At 41.7% G+C, this 25,283-nt stretch overlaps 1 protein-coding gene across 1 annotated transcript in view; it reads right to left on the bottom strand.

Annotated features, from left to right (window-relative positions):
* LOC311233068 (transcription initiation factor TFIID subunit 6-like) overlaps positions 1-25,059 on the bottom strand; it is a 53,647-nt gene extending 28,588 nt beyond the window's left edge. The window contains 4 exon segments of the mRNA XM_084319937.1: positions 1,910-2,063; positions 16,290-16,376; positions 19,432-19,589; positions 24,863-25,059. Coding sequence (XP_084176063.1) covers positions 1,910-2,063; positions 16,290-16,376; positions 19,432-19,587 — 397 coding nt within the window. The 5' untranslated portion in view covers positions 19,588-19,589; positions 24,863-25,059.
* Between the last annotated feature and the right edge of the window lie 224 nt (positions 25,060-25,283).

Below are 25,283 nucleotides of genomic sequence, written 5' to 3'. Positions count from 1 at the left end.
TTACAGTATGTTGTTCATTGTTACAGTATGTTGTGTACAGTGTTACAGTATGTTGTTCATTGTTACAGTATGTTGTACATTGTTACAGTATGTTGTTCAGTGTTACAGTATGTTGTCCATTGTTACAGTATGTTGTGTACAGTGTTACATTATGTTGTGTACAGTGTTACAGTATGTTGTTCATTGTTACAGTATGTTGTGTACAGTGTTACATTATGTTGTACAGTGTTACAGTATGTTGTACAGTGTTACAGTATGTTGTACAGTGTTACAGTATGTTGCATACAGTGTTACAGTATGTTGTACAGTGTTACAGTATGTTGTGTACAGTGTTACAGTATGTTGTACAGTGTTACAGTATGTTGTACAGTGTGTACAGTGTTACAGTATGTTGTACAGTGTTACAGTATGTTGTACAGTGTTACAGTATGTTAGATAAATTAGATTAGATTGCCAGAGAGAGGATGTCTCACCTGGAGGTGGGTTCTCTGGTATAGACGGCTGAACGCCCTCAATGCTTAACCAATGAGCTGTGGAGGAAGACGAGGGATGAGGTTATTTTAACAGTAGCAGTTAGTAGTAGAGTTAGATAACACAGGGATGGGCATCTTCACATCTCTTTCACGGATTAGAGTAACAGTAGAGCAGTGCAACGACCAGGAAGGGAATTGGCATAACGACAAAAATGTGGGGATGGGAGCAAATGTAAAAAGGCAAAAAAATAAAATAAATAAATGGATTAGGGCATCAGCACCAACTACCCGATTCAATTTGGATTCACAAGGTTCCGATCAAATTTATTTGTAAGGATTTCTTACATATCTCGATGTAATTTACCATGAAATATCTACAGCAAGAATTCTGGGTCTCAATGAATCCAAAATGTCAATGTGGTTAGAAGTGGTGGAGAGAATAAAAGCTAGCTTATAATGGTAGTGTCTGGTTAGGTGCGAGGGATAGTGGAGGTACTTCTCAAGGTGGGGTCCGGGAGGGGGGGTTTCGAGCTGAGCATATGTATGTAGGTTTTTTTTTAGATAACAGGTATTATGGGTATATCTTATATAAAACAACTAACCAAAATGTGATCTCATTGGATGTGCCCTGACAATTAATGCTTGTATATCTTATCGTGTGTTGTCATGTTTGTTTATATGTTTGTTTTAAAAAAGAATAAAAAAATAAAATACAAAATTTATTTGTAAGGCACGACAACACACGTTAATGTCCCCATGGGCCGGACATGTCTTCTTTAAACAAGTCAAGAAGAAACATCACAATAAATCAAGAACAACTCAAAAAGTCCAAAACATTTTTAATAAATAAAATAAATGCAACACTCCCAGACATACCCCACGCGAAGGTACGGAAAAACTCACTAAAACCTAGCAATAGGAAAATGCACCACAGGCAATGTGGAGGAGAGAAACCTTAGAAGGGTCGTTCAAGGGGGGGGGGGGGGTCTCCCTTCTTAGATGTCGGTGATAGTAGTGTTGCAATAAAACAGGCAAAACAGTTGGTAAGCATGCACTCATATTCGTAATGAAACTAGGGATGCACCGATCCGATATTGGTATCGGTATCGGCCGCCGATATCAGTAAAATAGCTGGATCGGGTATCGGTAAAAAAATATATATATCGGATTCTTTAAAAAAAATTAAAATAAGAAATAAGAAATAAAATAAGAAATAACCATACAGTACATTTATATCTATGTGTTAATTTGTTACATTTAGTTTCACTAAGTTAGGAAAGTAATGTTTTTTACTTTTTTGGAAAGAATTATTGGACAATGGGTATCGGATCGGTATCGGTATTGGCCGATACCCAAACCCTGGTATCGGTATCGGGACTGAAAAAGTCAGATCGGTGCATCCCTAAATGAAACACAGGCTCGATGGCGCGGGGTACCTTTGAGCGAGACGTCTAGTGGGACTCTGGGGAGCGGCGTGTTGATGATGTCACTGAGGTCCACCTCCTTCTCCTCGTAGAAGTGGAGCTCCCGCCCCCCGCCGCTCGCAAAGCGGAAGGGGATGAACTCCTGGGACTGGAAGCCGTACACCGGCTGCAGGGAGAGAGGGGACAGGAATATTGAGTTTCAACCACACTGTCTCCCCATGTCCGTCCCAGGAGACATCACAGTCACCAAGACTCCCCGCTCGTCACAATTCTGTTCCTCAAAAATATACGAGGAGTGGTCAAGGTTGTTTCCACAACCATACCGACAATAATTCGTTTTAAACTGAGAAGGTATTTTTCTACCATGCGTGATCCATTCGGACCAAAACGTCCTCAAGTGGACCGCAAGACTGGAGTTCACTGCAGCTCAATGGATCCAATTCAATAATCCAGTGGTTCTCAACCTGTGGTACTTGGGCTGGATGGTACTTGATCAAATTGGTACAAATTGATCTAAATGACTCATGACCAACCTTTCCACAAAATCTTGTCTGTGAATTGAGAATTTATTTTGAAGTTATGCACCCTTTTGCGATAGGCCACTCCGTTGCCACGCCCCCTTAACACATTCGGGCCGATTGGGATTAGACGGGCCCCACTGACTCTAGGAGGCCAGCTTTTCATTACAACTTTTCACTGTGCGTGAGGTTGTTTGTAGAGCTAAATCTATATTTTATATTATTGCTATGTGTCCATTGTCAGTCAATTGATAGTATACTATAAACCTTCCCTTCAATATGCCATAAAGAAATAATTTTCTCATCAATACGTTCCCGTTTTATAGCGTTGTGAATATGAACGTTATATCAAAATGGTCTGGGATAATTCCTGCAAGGCTAGTTATGGGGCGCTAAGCTAATAACGTTAAATCGAATGGCGTTTTGGCCCTACACAAGCTAGAGTTAAAAATCAAAATGCATATGACCGGTATCATGTTCCACCATGAATGCATGAAAGGGGGGGGGGGGCAGGGGAAGTCGTTTCTGATTATTGATTACCAATAACGGCATTCGTTATTGCAACAACATACGCTGACCGGGTGGATGGCTATGAGAACAAGGCCCGATCAGGCTGAAATTGACATCAAATCGTACCTGTGGCCGGTTGGATTCCAAAAAGAATTCCCCAGTTATTTGATCTACATCTGGTAGATCGATATGTCCATTGACTGATGCTATATTCCTTTACTCACTGCATACTGAATTCAGCGTCGCAAAAAGTATTCCAGGCGATCTGGTGAAGCCATAGCTTTAGGATAACAGAAAAGTCCACCCGGAGCGGAAAAAAAGTTACACCCGGTCTGCAACAGGGGAAACTGCATTCTCGAGACAGCGCCAATACCAGGATCTGGCCGGTACTGCACTTTTGGAGTCACAATATGCATTTTCCAGCCAAAATACAGCTCTGTGACAACATCCGGGATATTAAAATGGAATAAAAGCTAAACAGAGTTTAACACGTATATATAAGTGGTTGGCCTTCAAGGGTCGGCTCCCAAACACGTATATATACGTGGTTGGCCCCGAACCAGTTAACAATTTGCATAAACACACACACACCTTCACACACACACACTCGACCTCCATGCAAAGTTTCAGCCTCCTAGGTCAGGAACTGTGGCTGCTAGAAGGTGGGGAATTTTGTGAACCAAACGACCAGCAGCGAAAGTTACCAATAAGTACATTTCTCATAAAAACAAAACAAGTAAATCTGCAGGTTATTTCAGATAAAACAAGAGGTTTCTTTATTCATCCCCTTGGGGAGATTCAGGGTCATAGCAGCACGGGGGGGGGGGGGGGGGGGGGGGGGAGTTTAATCGGAGTTTAATAAACATGTTCTTTCCTACATCCATTATCATTTTATCATGATCACTTCGATAACATCAACTACAGGCTCAACTTGGCATAAAAGAGAGGGAGAATTATTTTATTTATAATTTCTCTCTTAACACTGTCTGCACTGCGCAGCCGTGGAATCGCGAGGCCATAGATTTAGAATATAGAAAAGGCACATTGTGGTGTATCATAATTAATTTGTTGAATACAATAGGATTTTTATAACGTTGACACAAATTAAAGAATATTTACACTAAGTTCTCTTTTACCTCTTATTTAATTCATTCATTAATTTAATTGTAGGCACTGTTTATATTGTACATAGTCCTGTGTGTTGTATATTGTGTCCTATGTTACTTTTGTGTTTATTGTCTCTTTCTATATACACCGTGGGAAGGGGGGCACGTAATTGAATTTGTCTGTATGTCTTGCACAAATTGGAAAATGACAAAGTTGACTTTGACTTTTAACATGTGTCTATAGTGTCAGACACTAATTGTAATGTTAAAAACGGATACTGCTGTAATATAAAGTGAAATTCTACCATGCCTCAATGTATCAACTTTAAACATACACTAAATGTTAATGTTAGAAATGTTAATTTCCATTATTTCCACCATGTCCAACATTTCCTAAGAACAGCAATGTCCATTCTATCAACTCCAAATCTGTGCTATGAGCTCAATTCTCCCGGTGCATGCAGAAGTAGAATTGCCGTCTTAATTTGGATGAATGAGTAGAAATGAAAAACGGAAATCTTCTTTTATTAAAGTAGTTTTGACATGTGATATAGATAAAGATATTGTTTCATTGTGTATTGATTAACTTTACATTTGCTCTTCATTCATATTACAAAAGTTATACTGGCACGGCTAATACAGCAATGGATTATGGGTAAATGCAACGTTAAAGCAGTGCCAATGTAAGACTGACTTTACATTAAACGAATGACAATAATATAGTATAAAGTAGGGTATTATTTGGACTAAAGAATGGTGTTGTCTCACCCTACTCGCATGTTGAGGGAGAGCACCATACATTATACACTGAGAAACCACGGCCGAGAGTGAGCTCTCCGGGAACAACCCCACTTTGCCGGTATCACTTCTATCCCGTTTGTAGGTAGTTGTACAATGTAATATATTTCGCGCTAAACCCTGCCTTTTATCTGGTCGCTCTTCTTCTTCTTCTTCGGGTCGCAAACCGTCTTCCGGTCTGACTTCCTGTGCTAACGTTCTAATCTACACTGCTGCCACCTGTCGTCACGGAGCGGAATTGCAGCCATTTTGTAAAAATGTATAAACATTTTAGAAAACGGGAAAAATACGGGAACCGGGATGACGGAGGGAAGGAAGGTTGAAATACGTGACAATCCCGGGAAAAACAGGATGGTTGACAGCTATGGCCGGCATGCGTTGTCTGCCAGGATCGCTGTACAGCGTTTTTGAGATCAATATTAAATTTTTTCGCCATGGCATTCAGAATTCATATACCCACCCCCGGTCCTGCAGCTGGACCTTAGATGTGACTGCAACAACGGCTCAATACCGCCGCCTGGTGGATGGTCGGGTGAGTTACACTCGCAAACAGGATGTGCCATCAGTGCATCGATGAAAATCATCCGGCAGTCACATCTCGTTACGGGACTCCCGACAGAGTACATAATGGATCGCTTTCTAAACGTAATAATCAATATGATTTCGGCGTTTATTGCGCCATACAAACCGGAAATGGACCTAGGCGATCGGCGTCGTATAATTGGGATCTTTCACCGCCAGTCTCATTGGTCCACGGTAAGAGGAGTATAACGTTATTTTCAACCCGATTGTGCATTTCCTTGTTTGCAAACCATCTGATCAATATATCCACCCAACCTACATAAAGCAGTTACTGATGATCGGGGAATTATAAACGACCCCCCCCCCCCCTTTCCTCCGCGCATGATGAGGCATAATGTATACCGATCATATACATTTGAGTTTTTTGGTGTAGCATGTATGGGGGGGAAACGGCAATCGATAATCTATATAATGCGTTTGGGCCTATAACTAGCGTTTTTGGAATTACAGCAGAAAAGATTAAAAACATACTTATATTCTAGAAGGTATTAACCCATTCTCCGCCATTCATGTGTTAAGGCAGGTTTTTCCGCCATGCGTTGTCTGCCAATAACTCCGTAAGGCGTTTTGAGATCAATATTTCATATTTTCGTCATGGTATTCATATTTCACCCACGGAGTCTTGGGTGATACTGTCTGATCCATCACAACTCTGCAATGCTTCAATACCGCCACCTGGTGGCCGATCGGCGAGTTGCCAAAACGGAAGTTGCCCAAACCGGAAGTGGTCCGTCCCCTATTTTCGTCCGGCCACTCGCTTATCGTCCCGGGGCTCAATCCACACACCGTGGATATCGATCCGTTGCCATAACTCAATAATCAACATGATTTGGACGTGTATTAGTAATATACAAACCGGAAATGGATCGCATCGATCAACATCCCATAATAGCGATCTTTTTGCTCCACTCTCATCACCCAACGCTACGAGGAGACTGGGGTGAGTTTCAGCGTTTTTCTTTACCATTTTCGATACAAACTGCTCTGATCAATATATCACCCATACTACATGAATCATTTAACGTCGGTCATTGAATTATAAACGACCCCCCCCCCCCCTCCGTTCACCCGCAGATGACCAGTCATGACGTTTAGGACCATGTACAGTTGACATTTTTAATATACCGTTGATCGGTATCAAACTGCATTTGATCATCTAATATATGCATTTATGCCTAGTATATCTCACGTTCTATGAAATACTGCAGAAAACGATAAAAACATATTTATACTCTAGACGGTATTTTAGTATGAATGTGTGAATGAAAAAGTCAAACGTTCCTACATCCTGAACGATAGATAATTGATGTTGAATGGGCCATAGTAATGTCAATTTAGCAATACAATTTAAAAAGTTATAGCCCTGCAAAGAAGGTGAACATCTCCATAGACAAATAGCGCTGGCAGAGGATGGTTTAGGATGGATATAAGCCCGGCAGAGAATGGGTTAACACAACAATGTATGAATAAAAAAGTATAACGTTCCCACATCCTGAACGAGATAATCGATGTTGAATGGGCCATAGTAATGTCAATATAGCAATAAAATTAAAAAAGTTATAGCCCTGCAAAGAAGGTAAACATCTCCATAGGCTTACAGCGCTGGCAGAGAGGGGTATGAGATGGGCATAACCCCCGGCGGGCAATGTGTTAACACATTGGACGCCAGACCCGAGATAAGTCGGGTTAACTCGCCATTGCTTGAGCGCCAAACCCGAGAAAAGTTGGGTTTTGGTCGTTATTTATTTTATTCACTATTTCCATTCATAATCCATCGAGAGAACCTGATGTTATCATTGGGAATGGGTCTGAGATCGCAAACATCCAATACCGCCGCCTAACGTGTTGCAGCCGGTATTGCACATCCTTGGAATCTCTGGCTAAGCCTGTACGTCGATCTAAAAAGTCCGGTCCGGGTTTTCCTAGTCGGGCAGTAGTAACGTTTATAACACATGGATTGGGGAGAATCAAGCACCGCCGATTCATGTTCTTTTGTGGATTATGTTGGCAACACGATCGACATAAATACTTGGAATGGCGATCAGATCATTGGAATATTCTTTTTGCAGTACATCCTAGTCAAGGTAAGGGCTAATATGGTATCAATCTTGCGTTGATCCAAGCATGCCTTCATTGGGATCCCAAAGTGTTACTGTAACGTTACTCCACAACGTATGCCGTTAGTGACGATCGAAAGGCCTGCCACGATAACACATTTTGCTGGGCGATTAATTGCCCCCGAAAATATCGCGATAAGTGATATTAATGCGACCGGTTAGAGAATTTTTTTTGAGAAATTTATTTCCCAAAACTTTTATTTTGAAGCCCACCGCTCCGTCTTTTCCGGTGTTTTAGACTTTTATTTTGAAGCCCACCGACCGGACCGGAAGTATTGTTGTGATTATCCTAAGCAGAAACTATGAGCCGACAACTTGTCTCGTCCGGTTCTGTTTCGTCCGGTTCTGTTTTTGAGCTAATGATAAAACAAATTGTTGGTGAACAACTAACTTTAGGTTAGTTTTAACGTTAGCTACTAACGTTAGATGCAGCTACTACAGGCAATCAACGATGAGGAGGAAGCGTCAAAGCAGTATATAATAGAATAGCTGTGGTGCGTAAGCACTGCAGCACGACTCGAAACTACCGGAGTGTTATAATAAATTAATTCATGTTTAACTTGTCCCCGTGTCCAGTCCTTTGACTAGCCCCACCCGTTCATTGTAAACAATGATGCATGTAATTGTATTAACGTTATTCTGTGTTGTACTTGTAGCTATGCTATACGTTGTATTTCGTTTGTTAGCTATTTAGCTAATGTTGTTAGCATGGAATGAGAATCAAAGCTCTATCTTTCATCTTTATTTAGCAGTCCAGTTTCTCCGGGCAGTAGCGAGTAACTACTTGGGTCTAAAAATAGCTAACGTTACACTACAAATAATGCTACTTGGTTAAAAGGAGCAACACTATTGAGAAATGTAGTTAAGCTATGTGGCGTTGCCCCACGGAGCTCCCGTGCTGTACTCTAGTAACGTCAGCGGCCCGCCTCCCAACACGGACAGTGACTGACAAGGGGCACTGGTTCCGCCTCATTAAAACAAACGCGCAAATAGCAATTAATCGCGCCCGTCAAAATCATTGCATTCATTTTAATTATCGCAGCAATTAATCGATTTATTGCTTATCGTGGCAGGCCTATTCGAAGCACCCTTTCATGCATGCATGATGAAACATAATACCGATAATATAGCGTTGATTTCAGATCGATTGTTGATCCAGGCAAGGAATGGCACGGTTTCTAGTGAAATGCACTAAACGCTGATTAGCGGCGTTTCCTGGGATTACACAGAATTACTCTAAAACTATACTCATATTCACCATGGTATAAAACAGGAATGTATGGATGGAAAAATTATCTGTTTCTTGCATCTTGACCAGAAGAAACTCAATGACAATCGACTATATTATTAGATCCATAGCTATGATATTTAATATAGTTTTAGCACTGCAAACAGCGGCATGTATCCCCATTCATTAAAGCGCTGGCACAGCCATACGGCCCACAGCGACCTCTGTTAACTCATTCAGCGCCAGACCCGACATTTCTCGGGTTATCTCGCCAGCGGTTGAGCGCCATACCCGAGATTTCTCTGGTTTTGATCCTTTGATATTTTTCCTCTGATCCCCGTTCTAAAACATCATCCGGATCATTATGTGTCCCTGGCGCCTGAATTCTTTTGACAACAAATGTTTGTTTCCGCGTCTCTGATTGGCCAGGTCATTTCTGGTCATGTGACATGTACGCCCAATCGTGGGACCGCAAGTGTCTACACTGGTTAAGCTTAGGCGCTCTTTCGAAGTTGGTTAAGGTTAGAGTTTGTCTTAGAGCATGGCGATAGAACGCCTGCACTCTTTCGAAGTTGGTTAAGGTTAGTTTGTCTTAGAGCATGGCGATAGAACGCCAGGTAGTTTGCAGGCTGTTAGACCCAGAAATAGGCGCAGAACTTGCTGTCCCACGATTGGCGCACATGTCACATGACCTGGCCAATCAGAGCGCAAAACTTGCACGTGGAAACAAACTTTTGTTGTTGAAAGTATTCACGCATCCCTGGCCCGTTTGCCTACGTTGGAATTGCAATGCCGATCGAATATAACCAGGTGGCAGTATCACCTACCTTTTGAACTCTGATAGAAAGGGAACAGGACAGTCAATGAATGAACTGGACTATCAAGACTCGCTCTGTGGTAGATGATCTCTTTCAAGTTTCAAGTTTCTTTAATAGTTGTCATACAGAAGTACAGAATACTTTTGTACAAAATGCTTCTTACTGTTGCGCTCCAGAGACTGTGCATGACAAGATAAGTATGAAATAAAAACATAGTAAAAATTAGAAGTAAAAAAAGAGGTCACAGTGTTCAGTTTAGACATATGTACAATGTTCGTAGACGTAGTTACCATACAATATACAATACTGTGCAGTGTACTAATATACAATACTATATAGTGCAAGGCATAAATGGACGAGGTGCAGTTTAGGTACAATTCACAGTAGGTGTACGAGTTGTAGTGCAAATCCTTTATCAATAAATATAAAGTGTAAGTGTGTTTGTGTGATCTAAAGTGTGGAGAGTGGCGAGGTGCTGCAGTGTGTTGTTTGTTTGAGTGAGTGTGTGCGTGTGGGTGTGTGTGCTGTGTGCATTTGATGGTTGTTGCATAGTGATTATTGTTCGTTTAGCGATTATTGTTCGTTTAGCAGCCTGATGGCCTGGGGATAGAAGCTCCTTCTGAGTCTTTCTGTGCTCGCCATAAGACTCCGGTATCGCTTGCCTGACGGCAGCAGTTCAAAGAGGCAGTTGTTCGGGTGGCTTGAGTCCTTAATAATTCTCTTAGCCTTCCCCTTGCACCGCTTGTTGTAAATGTTCTGGAGGGTGGGAAGCCCCCCTCTAATTGTGCGTTCGGCTGAACGTGTCACTCTTTGTAGTCTGCTACGGTCTTGTGCAGTGCTATTCCCAAACCAGGAGGTGATGTTGCCGGTCAGGATGCTCTCTATTGTACATGAGTAGAAGTTCCTAAGGATCTTCTGACTGACTTGGAACTTCCTTAGGCGCCTGAGGAAGTAGAGGCGTTGTCGTGCCTTCTTCACAACACTGTCAATGTGTGTGGTCCATGTCAAGTCCTCGGATATGTGGGCTCCGAGGTACTTGAAACTGTTCACTCTCTCAACTGGTGCCCCGTCGATGCTGAGGGGGCTGTAGTCCTTGACCCCCGACCTCCTGAAGTCCACAATCATCTCTTTTGTTTTGCTGACGTTCAGGGAGAGGCAGTTCTCCTGACACCACTGTGACAGGTTCTCTACCTCTTCCAGGTAGGCCCTTTCGTCGTTGGCAGAGATCAGGCCCACCACTACTGTGTCATCAGCAAATTTGATGATGGTGTTGCAAAGTTTGCAAGTTTGGCAATAAAGACCTTTCTGATTCTGGCGTCTACAGGTCTGAGTTGGCTCACCAGCACTTCCTCTGCTGTAGGGCTGCAACTAACGATTATTTTGGTAGTCGACTAATCTAACGATTATTTTTGTCACACCCTCCATCTCTGTTTCCTGTGGGCACGGCTCCTTTTCCGGGCTCCAGTGCATGTTTTACCTCACATGCTCAAGTCTGTACACCCTGTTGTCCAGTCCCTCTGCCTTAACAGTTAACTTAACATAACATGATCCCATAGCAAATTAAAATAATGACTCATGAAACATTTGAATTAGGATCTTAAGCAACTTGCTTAAATCAGAATTTATTTGAATAACATAAATACAATAAAACAATCAATCATAACAAAATAAATAAATTAAATAATACAAATTAACACTTTAATCGCCAAGGATGCCTTAACTCGTCATTCCCCGCCATGCTAATTCTGCCAATGACGCCGTAACACGTCATTGAGATCAATATTTAAAAAATCTGTGATCGCAATCATATTTCTCCTGCGGAGACTTGAGATCTACTGTTGATCCCCTCTCAACTCTCCAACGGTTCAAGAGCGCCATCTGGTGGCCGATCGGCGGATCGCCCAAACCGGAAACCGGAAACGGAAACTGGTGCTCATCCAAATTCGGTCCGATCACTCGCTATAGGTCCCGGGACTCGAGCTCGACACAATGGATAGCAATCCGTTACCAATAACTCGATAAACAACATGATTTGGACGTATATACTATTATACAACCTGGAGATGGATCGCATATTTCAACATCCCATAATAGGAATATTTTTGCTCCACGCTCATCGCCCAACGGCCCGAGGAGACTAGGGTAAGTTTCAGCGTTTATTTTTACCGTGTTCGATACAAACTGCTCTAATGATCATATCACCTACACTACATGAATCATCTAACGTTGGCCACGGAATTATAAACGACCCCCCCCCCCCATCCGGTCAACATCAGATGATAAGTAGTAACTTCTAGAAGCACGTCCATTTGAAATTTTTTATCTGGCGCCGATCGCTATCAAACTGTATTTGATCATCAATATAATGCATTTAGGGCTATAAATCACGTTCTGCAGAATGCTGCAGAAAACGATAAAAACATATTTATACTTTAGACCGTATTTTAGTATGAATATGTGAATGAAAAAGTATAACGTTCCTACATCCTACAACGATAGATAATTGACGTTGAATGGGCCATAGTAATGTCAATTTAGTAATACAATTTAAAAAGTAGCCCTGCAAAGAAGGGGAACTTCTCCATAGACAAATAGAGCTGGCAGAGGATGGTATAAGGATGTACATAAGCGTGGCAAAGAAAGTGTTAAAGTGCAAGTGTTTAAATGTAAACAAAGAAAGAAAATAAGTGGCAGCATCTGTCCCCAGCACCACGGCTGATGGGGCTGTAACTTGGTCCAGGAGGGTGACTTGGAACAGCTGTAGGGGGAGAGGAGAGGAGGATGACAGATCAGACAGACTTCTAGGTCTTTTGTTTGCTGTGTGTGAGAGGAGTGTGTGTGTATGTGTGAAACTTTATTTTAGATGATGTACTGCATAATGCCATTAACGTTAAACCATGGGAAAGCTAGTTGGAACTTGGCTGGCTAGGCTACAGACCGCTCACGTTAGCACAGTGTCGTGTTTTTGCAGACTGACTAGCTAAGTAAGATTGTGACACACACTGCCACATTGAGTATATGTGTATATAAAAGCAGCAACGCTGTAAGCTTGGCGCTGTTGTTTAGCTAACGTTACGTTACATACAACATAGCGCAGCTTCGGCATAACTGAAATAGCGTGCAGCAACGCTGTAAGCTTGCCGCTGTTTAACGTTACATACAACATACAACATGCCGCAGCCTCTATAAGCCCCAGCAATGGAGTTCGCTTAGCAAGCATTATCCATATCCATGAGACGTTCTGTTTTCCAACATGTAAGCTAACGTAAAAAATACAATACTATGGCTAAAACGTACCCATGTTCCGAAGCTCCGTGGTGCATTCTTTCTTCTTCTTACCTGGGCTGTTACTACAGAATGCAGTCAGACAATGGAAACGATACTGGCCCCAGCACTTCCTGTAGTGCATTGCAGTTACAAATGAACATTTGCGTCTCTGATTTTTTTATACGACGCATCGACGCAAAAATTCCCTGCAGACGATTTTTTATGATTGACGATTATGTCGACTAATCGTTGCAGCCCTACTCCGCTGCCATATCAAAGGCAGTAATGTCACTGAGCGCCTCAGTGGAGCGGCTAATCTTCACGTTGCACAGCATCGGTTTCTGAAGAGGCGAATACTATTTTATAGTTTGCCTGGAAGAAAGAAGGTATTTCACTCTGAGCACAGAGGACGCCGAGTCGGCCTTTAGCCACGTCGTTGTAACAAATCACTTCACTGTCACGCAACAGCTATTGTTTTACAGCCATGAAAAATGTCCTACACTGGTTATTGATTTATAGCTGTGGAAGTCGTAACAAAAATGCAATCCTACGAAAAAAATCTCTGGGAATTTCCTCTCGACAACCATCCCACAATTCTGAATTAATTTAGCGTCTCTTTTCAAGGATGTATGTGAATATATTCAGCATGTATGTGAATATATTCAGCAAGAAGAAGAAGAAGAAGAAGAAGAAGAAGAAGAAGAAGAAGAAGAAGAAGAAGAAGAAGAAGAAGAAGAAGAAGAAGAAGAAGAAGAAGAAGAAGAAGAAGAAGAAGAAGAAGAAGAAGAAGAAGAAGAAGAAGAAGAAGAAGAAGAAGAAGAAGAAGAAGAAGAAGAAGAAGAAGAAGAAGAAACTCCTTTCAGTGTCGTATCTTGCAGCCACGGGAATACACAAAACGTGTTGTAATTTTTTGGCCTATTTATGAATAGTTTTCAAATAAATGCTAGATTATCGATAGTATATGTGTACTTATGCACGCTATAGAAGCGGGCTTAAAAATCGATTATCTATTTCCTGATCAGCCCACGTTGATATCTATGTGAAAAAAGCTCTGATTATCCCAAGACTGGTAAAATAGATTCCTTACCTCAGATCAGATGTTCTCCAAAAAGATTATTCCAATTCCTGATTGACATTCCAAATATCGATTGCGTTTATTGATCCAACGCTCGGTGGTCGAAACACAGATTCCACACTGTTCTGATGGTCCACAATGAATCCGATCGGCTCGAGTTACATGCCTGAGAAGTCAAATGTGGAAGCAGGATTTTTTTCCCCCCATGCGTTTCATTCAATCCAATCCAAATGGGTGCAGTACCACACAGAGAGACGATAGGGGGCAGTATTTTCCCAATGGAGCTCAGAGAGAGTTCCAGTGGTAACGGGAGGCTAGATTGATGAAATATGAATGGAAATCGCTAATAAAAAAAACTAGATCTCTCGTCGTTGGCACTGAACGGTTGGCATGAACTAACGAGAAATCTCGTTGTTGGCACTCAAAGTGTTAAGCACCCCCCACAGCCCAAATGGAATGATAAAAAAAAAATATATATACATATATATATTTTTTGCATCGTAGTCTATTGGCAAATTTCGGCCAATCAAAGTCGACTATACAAAACCTTAGTCGAGGTCAGCCCTAGTCAGGGGTGTAAAGTACTTGAGTAATTGTACTTCGTTACAATACTTAAGTACTGTTTTGGGGGATTTGTACTTTACTCTAGTATTATTAGGTTTGTATACTTTGTACTTTTACTCCATTACATTTCAGATAAAAAAAACACTTTTTACTCCTTACATTTAAAATGCAGACTTACAAAGTACAAATCTCGCAGGTCCAACCATTTTAATTAGTATTTTTGAATTGTTTATCTGGCCAAACTAACGTTAACGTTATTAATCCTGCAACCGCAGGTAAATCCCCATCAATGGAAAATGAACCCGCCCATACCCATGCTGATTGGTCCTTGTGCAAGACTAGAAAGCGGGGATCTTTGATTAAACACCTGATGTCAGAAGAATAGACAGTCAGAGTGACAAGCCATAGGAGAGGACCACAATGAGTGATGAAGAGGACGAAACGGTCGGCGACGGCGTGGACAGACAAGACGAGCATCCATGGCCCTATCTACATAAAAAATACATAGTTCAAGGACTCCAACCTTATAGTGTTGATTGATTGATTTTTATTGTGGATTAGAGACATCATCCAAGGGATAAAAACATGATAAAATGCAAGCACTTATTTCCATCATGGTCCCTGGTATTATTGTTGAGTTGCCAACTCGCCATCATTCAAAAACCTGATAAATGGTTTGCGACCAAGCACTAACGTCATTACGAGGCCCACTGTCCGCTCGAAGATCAGCAAAGCTGCTCAAACCATGAAAGAGAAAGTCACTGCTATGAGTGAAGTTGAATGGATCGCGACAACAACAGATTGCTGGACAGCCCGACAAAGAAGTTTCATTGGGGTAACCGCTCACTCGATCGACACTGAAAGCTTTGAAAGGCGTTCTGCTGCACTTGCCTGCAGAAGACTGAAGGGCTCCCCTACTTTCAATGTTTTACTCAGTGCCTTAAACAACATTCACTTGGAGTACAAAATCCGCATTATGCTATTATTCAGGATACACCATTCTGTTTTTAATATTGTCATATTATTCAGGATACTACAGTATTCGGTCTTTAATATTGTGATATTATTCATGGTGTGATGTGAATGCCGTCCATGTTAGTTTACCTTCAATGGAGAAGTACATTAAATAATTTGTATGCAAAAAAAGTGTCCTCTGTTCTTTCATTTCAGCATTGTCTATCGCAGAACACATTCCATTGTGGGCAGAGTGTATGCTTGGTTTCATTCCAGCCTTGCCTAAACACCAGCCGATGATTTCACTAATTGGCTCACCTCTTCAACTATCACCTGGTGCAATGTATAGTTAAAATGAAAACTTGGCCCACGATGGAATGAGTTTGAGACCCCTGGTCTATGCCTTTAAAAAGAAATGTACTTTTACTTTTGAGTACTTAAGTACATTTAAAAGTAGGACTTTTTTTTACTTTTACTCAAGTGTGTTTTTAGCCAGATACTTTTACTTGAGTCAGATTTTGAGACAGTACCCATACTTTCACTAGTATAATTTCTGGGTACTTTTTACACCCCTGGCCCTAGTTGATATGTGAAATATATCAACTAAAGATTTTATTAGGTGTCTCACGGCTGGATCTTGTAAATCAAGTCACATTGGAACAGTAATGTGCTTTTCCAACGTCTTACCTACATTTTCTTTTGAATGTTGGAGGAGAGACGACGACGACACAAACATTCCATGCAAGGCCTCTAGTTTTTTTTGTCAAGGATTTCCGGCGCCCGTCACTTTGAACAGACATCTGATCAAGACGGTCTCAGACGGGAGCGCCTCGTCGTCGACCGGCTGCCACTCACCTCTACGTTCTTCAGCTTCAGAGCGTTGTCGATGTCGCTGGTGGTTAGTTTACGTCTCTTCCCATGGTGCATGAACTTCAGTGCATCCTATGGAAAAGAGGGAAAACAAGAACACGTTCAATTAAAGGTATAGTATAGAATGATCTTGAGGCAGACAGTGGATCGGTAGGTAGAGCAGTCGTCTAGTTATCCGGAGGTTCCCGGTTCGATTCCCACTTCTCCTGGGCAGCATGTCGAAGTGTCCTTGAGCAAGACACTTAAAACCCCTAACTGCTCCTGATGAGCAGGTTGGCACCTTGCATGGTTTCCTCCACCGTCGGTGTGTGAATGGGTAAAATGTGAGGAACTAATTGTAAAGCGCTTTGGATAAAAGCACTATATAAATGGAGCCATTTACCATCTCCAGTTTGTATACAGCCTTCGAATCTGACACTGCATGAGCTACGCTATCCTAGTAAGTAAACAAATACTGCAGGTTGAGATCGGAGGGCTATTTCAAGGAGCAGGGTTATCCCGTCAGCCAGATGACTGTGAAAAGGATTGCCTATGGAATTGCTGATGCGCCGACTAATTTGTCAGATTAAACTTGAATATTTTGCAGAACTTTGCGGTTCAGTAGACTGATGAATGTGAATTATAACTTCCCCAGAAGGAGGAGTCTTGCTAAGCTCCACGCCATCATGGACAACCCCTCCCACCACTAAACACAGGCCACATTCTGCATGGCTCCCAGGACTACATGGATCCATGACAGTAGACCTTCACATTCTGCATGTCTCCCTGGACTACATGGATCCATGACAGTAGACCTTCACATTCTGCATGTCTCCCTGGACTACATGGATCCATGACAGTAGACCTTCACATTCTGCATGTCTCCCTGGACTACATGGATCCATGACAGTAGACCTTCACATTCTGCATGTCTCCCTGGACTACATGGATCCATGACAGTAGACCTTCACATTCTGCATGTCTCCCTGGACTACATGGATCCATGACAGTAGACCTTCACATTCTGCATGGCTCCCAGGCCTACATGGATCCATGACAGTAGACCTTCACATTCTGCATGCCTCCCTGGACTACATGGATCCATGACAGTAGACCTTCACATTCTGCATGCCTCCCTGGACTACATGGATCCATGACAGTAGACCTTCACATTCTGCATGCCTCCCTGGACTACATGGATCCATGACAGTAGACCTTCACATTCTGCATGTCTCCCTGGACTACATGGATCCATGACAGTAGACCTTCACATTCTGCATGCCTCCCTGGACTACATGGATCCATGACAGTAGACCTTCACATTCTGCATGTCTCCCTGGACTACATGGATCCATGACAGTAGACCTTCACATTCTGCATGCCTCCCTGGACTACATGGATCCATGACAGTTAGGGATGGGTACCGAATTCGGTACTTTTGAGGTACCGAACCGAAACACGTCGGTACTACCGAGTATCGAATCAAGTGAGAAACCGAAAAAAAAATAAAAAAAAAATAAAATAAAATATTTTTTATTAATTTTTTTTTTAACTTTTTTTTTTTTTTTAACTTTTTTCTTTTCATGTCAACGTTCACACGCACAATATATGCTTACCTAGGATTTGACTTGATTCAACAACAAAGCAGTCGGAGCAATGACAAGCCGAAAACTGTCGAAATTGTAGTTATTTGAAGTTTGGATTTTTTTTTTACGACTGAGGTAGGTAAATTAAATTTCGACAGTTTTCGGCTTGTCATTGCTCCGACTGCTTTGTTGTTGAATCAAGTCAAATCGTGCGTGTGAATGTTGACATGAAAAAAAAAAAAAAAAAAAAAAAATTTAAAAAAAAAATTATAAAAAATATTCGTTTTAATTTTTTTTTTTTTTTTAAAGTACCGAAAAAAGGTACCGTTGGGTACCGGTATCGATTCACAGGTACCGGTACCGGTACCGGTATCGGTTCAAATGTGAAAGGTACCCATCCCTAATGACAGTAGACCTTCACATTCTGCATGCCTCCCTGGACTACATGGATCCATGACAGTAGGGGTGGACGGTATGGTCTAAAATTTATATCACGGTATAATTTGAAGCATAGACGGTAACGGTATATATCACGGTATCATCGTTTTTGATTAAATTTTTATATATTTTTTTTTTTTTTTTTTATAAAATATATATATTATATAATTAGACTTGTACTTGTATTATCTGCGAGACATCGCCACAACGCAACAAGCTCCACTGTCTGTGTGTACATTAGTAGCCTCTAGCTACGGCCAGGATTCTCCGGAGCTGCAGCTGGACCTATACTCGAGTAGCCTCGAGCTACGGCCAGGATTCACCGGCGCTGCAGCTGGGCCCTAGTATTGGTATAACGTTAAATCACATTCACAAGCCCTCAGCTCGAATACGCATCGAATCAGTGTTATAAGACATTGATATCAGGAGCTATCTGTAGCTACTGCTAGCCGGATATATAACGTTAATACAACGCCTCAGTGAATTATTTAGTTCAATGGGACATTTCGTTTTGAACGGTGAACTAACTTGTGTTAACGTGAGCTAACGGCTAACGGAGCTATCATACACGTCTACTCTCTACTAGACTTGATGGAGCGTTTGTTGATGTCAGGAGCTATCGGTAGCTGGCCGACTAGATACCGTTCGGTTAGACAATGCCTCATCATGTATTAAACTAAAAGTGAATAGTTGACTGGGTCATTTTGTAACGGTAGCTAAGCTAACGTTAGCTCAGGGAGACGTCCCGTCCCACTAGACTGACCCGTGTTTACATGCGTGCGGGAGGGGCTGGCACGCCCACTGCGCGAAGCCTCCTAAATAACTTTTTCCAGTTCGCACATATCTATTATCTATGACTAATTCTATCTATTTTTAGGGGCAAATGCGAGTGAAATAGTCGCGCTGTGGTTACATGACGTCATTGCTATTTTAGAGCTGCACTACCGGTTACACGGTATAGGCAAAATCCATACCGTAGAGCAAATTCATACCGTTTATACCGTATACCGTTTATACCGTCCACCCCTACATGACAGTAGACCTTCACATTCTGCATGCCTCCCAGCCCTACCCACCTGCCACCACCGAACACACAATGTTGAAATGACTCCCTTCACTCTTACCTGAGCGATCTCCTTGATCCTGTAGCTGACCTCTTCGCTCAGGGCCACACAGCTCTCCTCCTGCAGCTGCCCCACGCCGACAGACTCTGCCATGGCCTTCATGGACTCCGTGGGAACGACGACCGTGCAGTGTTTCTGCCTGCGCTCCTCCGCCATGGCTGCTGGGGGAAACACTGTAGGTCAGCAAGGCATACGACACACACAGACACGGTTTCCAACAGGCTGGGGAAGGTTTACATTTAGTAATATAGCTGATGCTTTAAAGACAGTAAAGGTTGAGTACTTTATTATCAGAAGATGGTAAGTTAGAGTGTTGTGTTCGTTCATAGTTAAAGACAGTAGAGGTTGAGTACTTTATTATCTAAAGATGGTGAGTTAGAGTGTTATGTTCATTCATAGTTAAAGACAGTAGAGGTTGAGTACTTTATTATCTAAAGATGGTGAGTTGGAGTGTTGTGTTCGTTCATAGTTAAAGACAGTAGAGGTTAAAGTTAGTGTTGTGTTTGTTCATAGTTAAAGACTTCGAGAATACCATGTCTATATTATACCCCTGCCCATATTGATATAATGAAACAAAATATGGATTGGAGCTTTGAAGGGGAACACAACCCAAATTATGAATTCCAATATGCAATATATCCAATATGTCCATGGTCAAGGAATGCTTAATCAATATTTGTGAACATGAGTTACTCTCCCTTAAGAGCCAGAAACCAATACTCAAACTTGTGATGTCATCAGGTATAAAATCTGGAGCTTCTCTTTACCATCTCTCCCAATTCATTGTCTATTATGCAGACGTTATACCTGATGACATCATGAATCAAATTTGTAGCCCTCTAGTTTTTGGATTTGTTCATGTTTGATCATTTTCTGGACTATCTTAGACCATGGGAATAACATGATGCATGAATTCTTACGTTGGTTGTAGTGCCCCTTTAAATGTAACTGATAAGGTATGAGTTTCAAGTTCAAGTTTGTTTTTATTTGTCAGAACAAAATACAGGATACTTTATAATGAAATGCTTGTTTCATATGAGCCCCTGAGAGTGTGCTACATACAGTAAAGAGAAAGTAAGTAAAAACTAGGTAAAGTCAATATACACAATATACATTACTACTACAATATACAATACAGAGTAAAATGAGTACCAGTGAGGTAGAATGCAGAGAGGTACAAAACTTCAGGTAAGGTGCAAATGAGGTATTGAATGTGGTGCAAATCTATTTAATAATAGATAAATATAAAGTGTTTTAAAGTGTCTAAAGTGAGTGGTAAGGTGAGTGTTTGTTTAAAGTGAGTGTGTACATGTGGATGTGTGTGCAGTGTATGTAGATGATGGGTTGTTACATAGTGTCATTGTCATTGAGCATCCTATGGCTTGATATGACTTATCAAAGTAGTAGATGTCAACTGTCTGTAAAGTCCATGGAGTGACCATCCATAGCCTGTCATGCATTTTATTATGCAAAACACAACAACCTCCTACGAAACTGATATTATTGCATAGGATATGGCTTCACACTGAAAGCTTTAATACTCAATTATGAATGATTGCGCCGGTCCGATTTTGTTTTGCATTATTATTTTCTTTTTGGCCAATATCAGATTCCTGTGTGAACTGGTCTGACTCCTGAACTGACCACCCCCATGCGCAAATGAACAATAACGATGATGGACGTGAACATGGAGGGAACTGATCAGATTTAGGACCACGTATGAAAGTGGTCCAAATCAGAATATGAAAATATCAGATTCCATGTGATTTGTGCTGTTCACACACTGTTCACTTTTGCTTGCAGTGTGAAGAACGTAACCTAAATTTACTGTATTTGTAAATCTGGTATGTATGTCATAAATGTATAGATGTAGCAGTACTGTCTATCTGTATGTCATGTATGTTATGATGAATTGAAAATGGGGGACCCTGATGTAAACAAAACAAAAGTCTCTCTTGTCTGCATCCCCTTAACAATTGTGTGTATTGAGCCGTACTGTATTGTACCCATTCTGCAATCTGTTAATAAAATTGTCAATCAATTCACAAATCGGAAATGGGCAGTAGTACAGCGTTCTAGAAATAATAACACATGAATTAGTAACGCTTCATTAGACTCGAAGCAGGGTCCGTTATCGTTATCAAAATCCGACTTGTATATTTAACGAAAGTTGTACGGTTAACCCATTCCAAATAACCCACTTCCGTTAAAACCCTTTCACTGCAGCACTACCAAACGGTTAACCCTTTCACCGCGACAAATACACAGAAGGTTAACCCTTTCACTGCCACAGGACAGCCGGTTAACCATTTCACTGCCACACTACCAAACGGTTAACCCTTTCACAGCGACAACACAGAAGGTTAACCCGTTCACTTCCACACTACCAAACAGTTAACCCTTTCACTGTGACAATACACAGAATGTTAACCCTTTCACTGCCACACTACCAAACGGTTAACCCTTTCACCGCAACAATACACAGAATGTTAACCCTTTCACTGCCACACTACCAAACGGTTAACCCTTTCACTGCGACAATACACAGGCGGTTAACCCTTTCACTGCCACACACAACAGAAGGTTAACCATTTACTATCACACTTGATTGATTGAACATTGTATTAACAGATTGCAGAATGGGTACAATAGAGTACGGCTCAATACACACAATTGTTAACCCTTTCTCCGCCAATAACGTCATACGACGGGTTTCAAGTTCATGCGAATTCTGCCAATAACGGCGTATGACGTGTTTCAAGTTCATATTTCATATTTTCACCATGGTATTCATATTTCACTCACGGAGTCTTGGCTGATGCTGTAGGACTCAGCACAACTCTGCTGCAACGCTTCAATACTGCCACCTGGTGGCTGATCGGCGAGTTGCCAAACCGGAAATGTCCGTTGCAGCTCGGTCCGTCCCCCAATTCCGTCCGGCCACTTGTTTATCGTCCCGGGACTCAAGACACACACCGTGGATATAGATCTTTGCCATAATTCAATAATCCACATGATTTGGGTGTATATTAGTATTATACAAACCGGAACTGGATCGCCTCGATCCACATCACATAACTGGGATCTGTTTGCTCCACTCTCATCGCCCAACGAGGAAGCTGCCGTGAGTTTCAGCGTTTTTGTTTATCATTTTCTATACAAACTGCTCTGATCTATATATCACCCATACTAGAGCTGCCGCGATAACCGCATTACCGCGGTATCGCTGTTGCATCACGCTCACCGCAGAGTTAGGCTGAATACCGCGTCACCGCTGTTTTTTATCATAATAATAAAGTTGGCTTGCGGCTTTGCAGATATACCCTACTCGGTTCCAAGCGACCCTATTGGGTAGAAGTGGTACCAGAAAAGTCATGTGAAACATTGCAGACCACTGACTGGTCAGAAGAGAGACGCGTCACAGTTTGGAGGCTCTGAACAAAAACAGAACGCCGCCATCTTTACTGCCTCGCTAAGGATGCATTTCATTCAGGATTTGTTTGCGACAGAACCAAGTGCAATAAACAAAAAATAATGGATTCACTGTGTATTCTGCCTTATTTATTGATGAAACAAAACCGACATCAACCCAATTTACCACCGAGCGGAGAGTTTAGTGTCACAACAAGATCGCTGATGTGTTAAGTTTGTTGTTGTTATTAGCCTAATACTACCGTCAGCCGATATACACAAGAGGTAACGTTAAACCCGGGTTGCTTGGTAGAATACACAATGAGAGGTAACGTTAGCTTTGGCAGAATAGACGCAACGAGAGTATGGTTAATGTTGTTATTGATTGATTGATTGATTTAAACTGTGTTAAACTCTGGCTTGCTGCAAGCCCTCGGACATGGCTAATTGGCTATGCCCACGGAGCTTTCAGTGTACACAAGCGAGCGGCACCGCCTGCATCCCCACACGGAGACAAACGGAGTAGTACCTGGCTGCAGTGGAAAAGGTACGAAGTACCAGGTGCCTAAAGCGGGTCGAGTCGAGTAGGTACTATGCAGTGGAAAAGCGCCATTAGACTAGAGGCAGGCTATAAGAGTAGACAAAAAAAAAAATGCATTCAAACTTTTTTTTTTTTTTGTGCGCACTGTGCCGTAATAACCGCGGCGGTAGGAAATATTTCGCAAATTAATGCGGTAAGGAAAATATCAATACCGCGGCAGCTCTAACCCATACTACATAAATCATTTAACCTCGGTCACGTTATTATAAACGACCCCCCCCCCCTCCTTTCACCCGCGCATGATCAGTCAATGTTTATATAGCGTTGATCGGTATCAAACAGCATTTGATAATCTAATATATGCATTTATGTCTATATCTCACGTTCTAGGAAATACTGCAGAAAACGATAAAAACATATTTATACTCTAGACGGTATTTTCGTATGAATGAAAAAGTAAAACGTTCCTACATCCTGAACGATAGATAATGAATGAATGAATGAATGAAAACTTTATTTAACAGATTGCAGAATGGGTACAATACAGTACGGCTCAATACATACAATTGTTAAGGGGATGCAGACCTGAGAAAGACGTTTGTCTTGTTTCCATCAGGGTCCCCCATTTTCATTTCATATAGACATTTATGACATAGGGACATATAGGTATTTAGTACTGATACATTTGTGACATAAGCGGTATTCAAATATACAGTACTGTTACCCCTAGATCCTGACAGAGTATATACATATGATGGGGAGGGGACTGTACATTAGGAGGGGGTGGGTGGGTGGGAGGGAAATATACATACGGCGGGGAGGGAATATATACATGCGGTGGGGAGGAGACTGTCTATTAGGAGGTGGTGGTAATCGATGTTGAATGGGCCATAGTACTGTCAATTTAGCAATACAATTTAAAAAGTTATAGCCCTGCAAAGAAGGTGAACATCTCCATAGACTTACAGTACTGGCAGAGAATGGTATAAGATGATCAAAGTGGTGGCAGGGAATGGGTTAAGGCCAGGGGATGCAGTCAGACCAGAGAAAGACTTTCCTCTTGTTTACATCAGGGTCCCCCATTTTCAATTCAACATAATTATATGACATACATGACATACAGATAGACAGTACTGCTACATCTATACATGTATGACATACCAGATTTACAAATACAGTACTGTTTTTGATACAAGAAGAGTCTAAAAAAGAGTAGATACACATTTGACGAAGAAACTGTACACTGTTGACATCCCGTCTGTCAACTAACCAGAAGGCGGGGTGACGACAAGCGAGAGTGGGACGCGCGCGCTGCTGCGCCTGGAAGCTCGCGACGCAACTATTCCATCAACACATTGAATAGAAAAAAGCGCGAATGATGTTGTGTACTTAAGTGAACTACGTTAGCTCGCGGGCTAATAAGCGAACGTTAGGTACGTAAAAAAAATAGTAACGTTAGCAAGTGCTCGAGTCTCTTACCTTTTTTGTAAAGTAGTTCTACTACACCGAGGATTGTGGCTTCTTCTTGTTTTTAAAAACTTGCTAATAAAAATATATACCATTCACCATCACAGTTCGTAGTGCAATTGATTTGCCCAAGTTATATATCCTCCTCACGGCGTGTATATCTCCATGTATGAATGTATTGAGAGGATTTGGTCTGCAGCTGCTCTCTCTCTCTCTGTCGCCATTAACTTGGCAGTGAGGAGGAGGCGGGACCAACGAGAGGAAGAGGCGGGACCAACGAGAGAGAAACCCCGGGATCATTTCCGCTTTAATTTTTTTTCTCTCGATATTCAGTATCGTATCGGGCATATATATATATTTAAGGGAGCGTGTAAAGTATAACACATAATATGTGTTTTTAATGTTTTCTTAAATTATGAATACAGTAAATTAT

Source organism: Notolepis coatsorum, assembly GCF_963971535.1.
Source record: "Notolepis coatsorum genome assembly, chromosome: 8".
NCBI lineage: Eukaryota > Metazoa > Chordata > Actinopteri > Aulopiformes > Paralepididae > Notolepis > Notolepis coatsorum.
The sequence above is the reverse complement of the archived record's forward strand: the minus strand, read 5'-3'. Positions and strand labels throughout refer to the sequence as shown.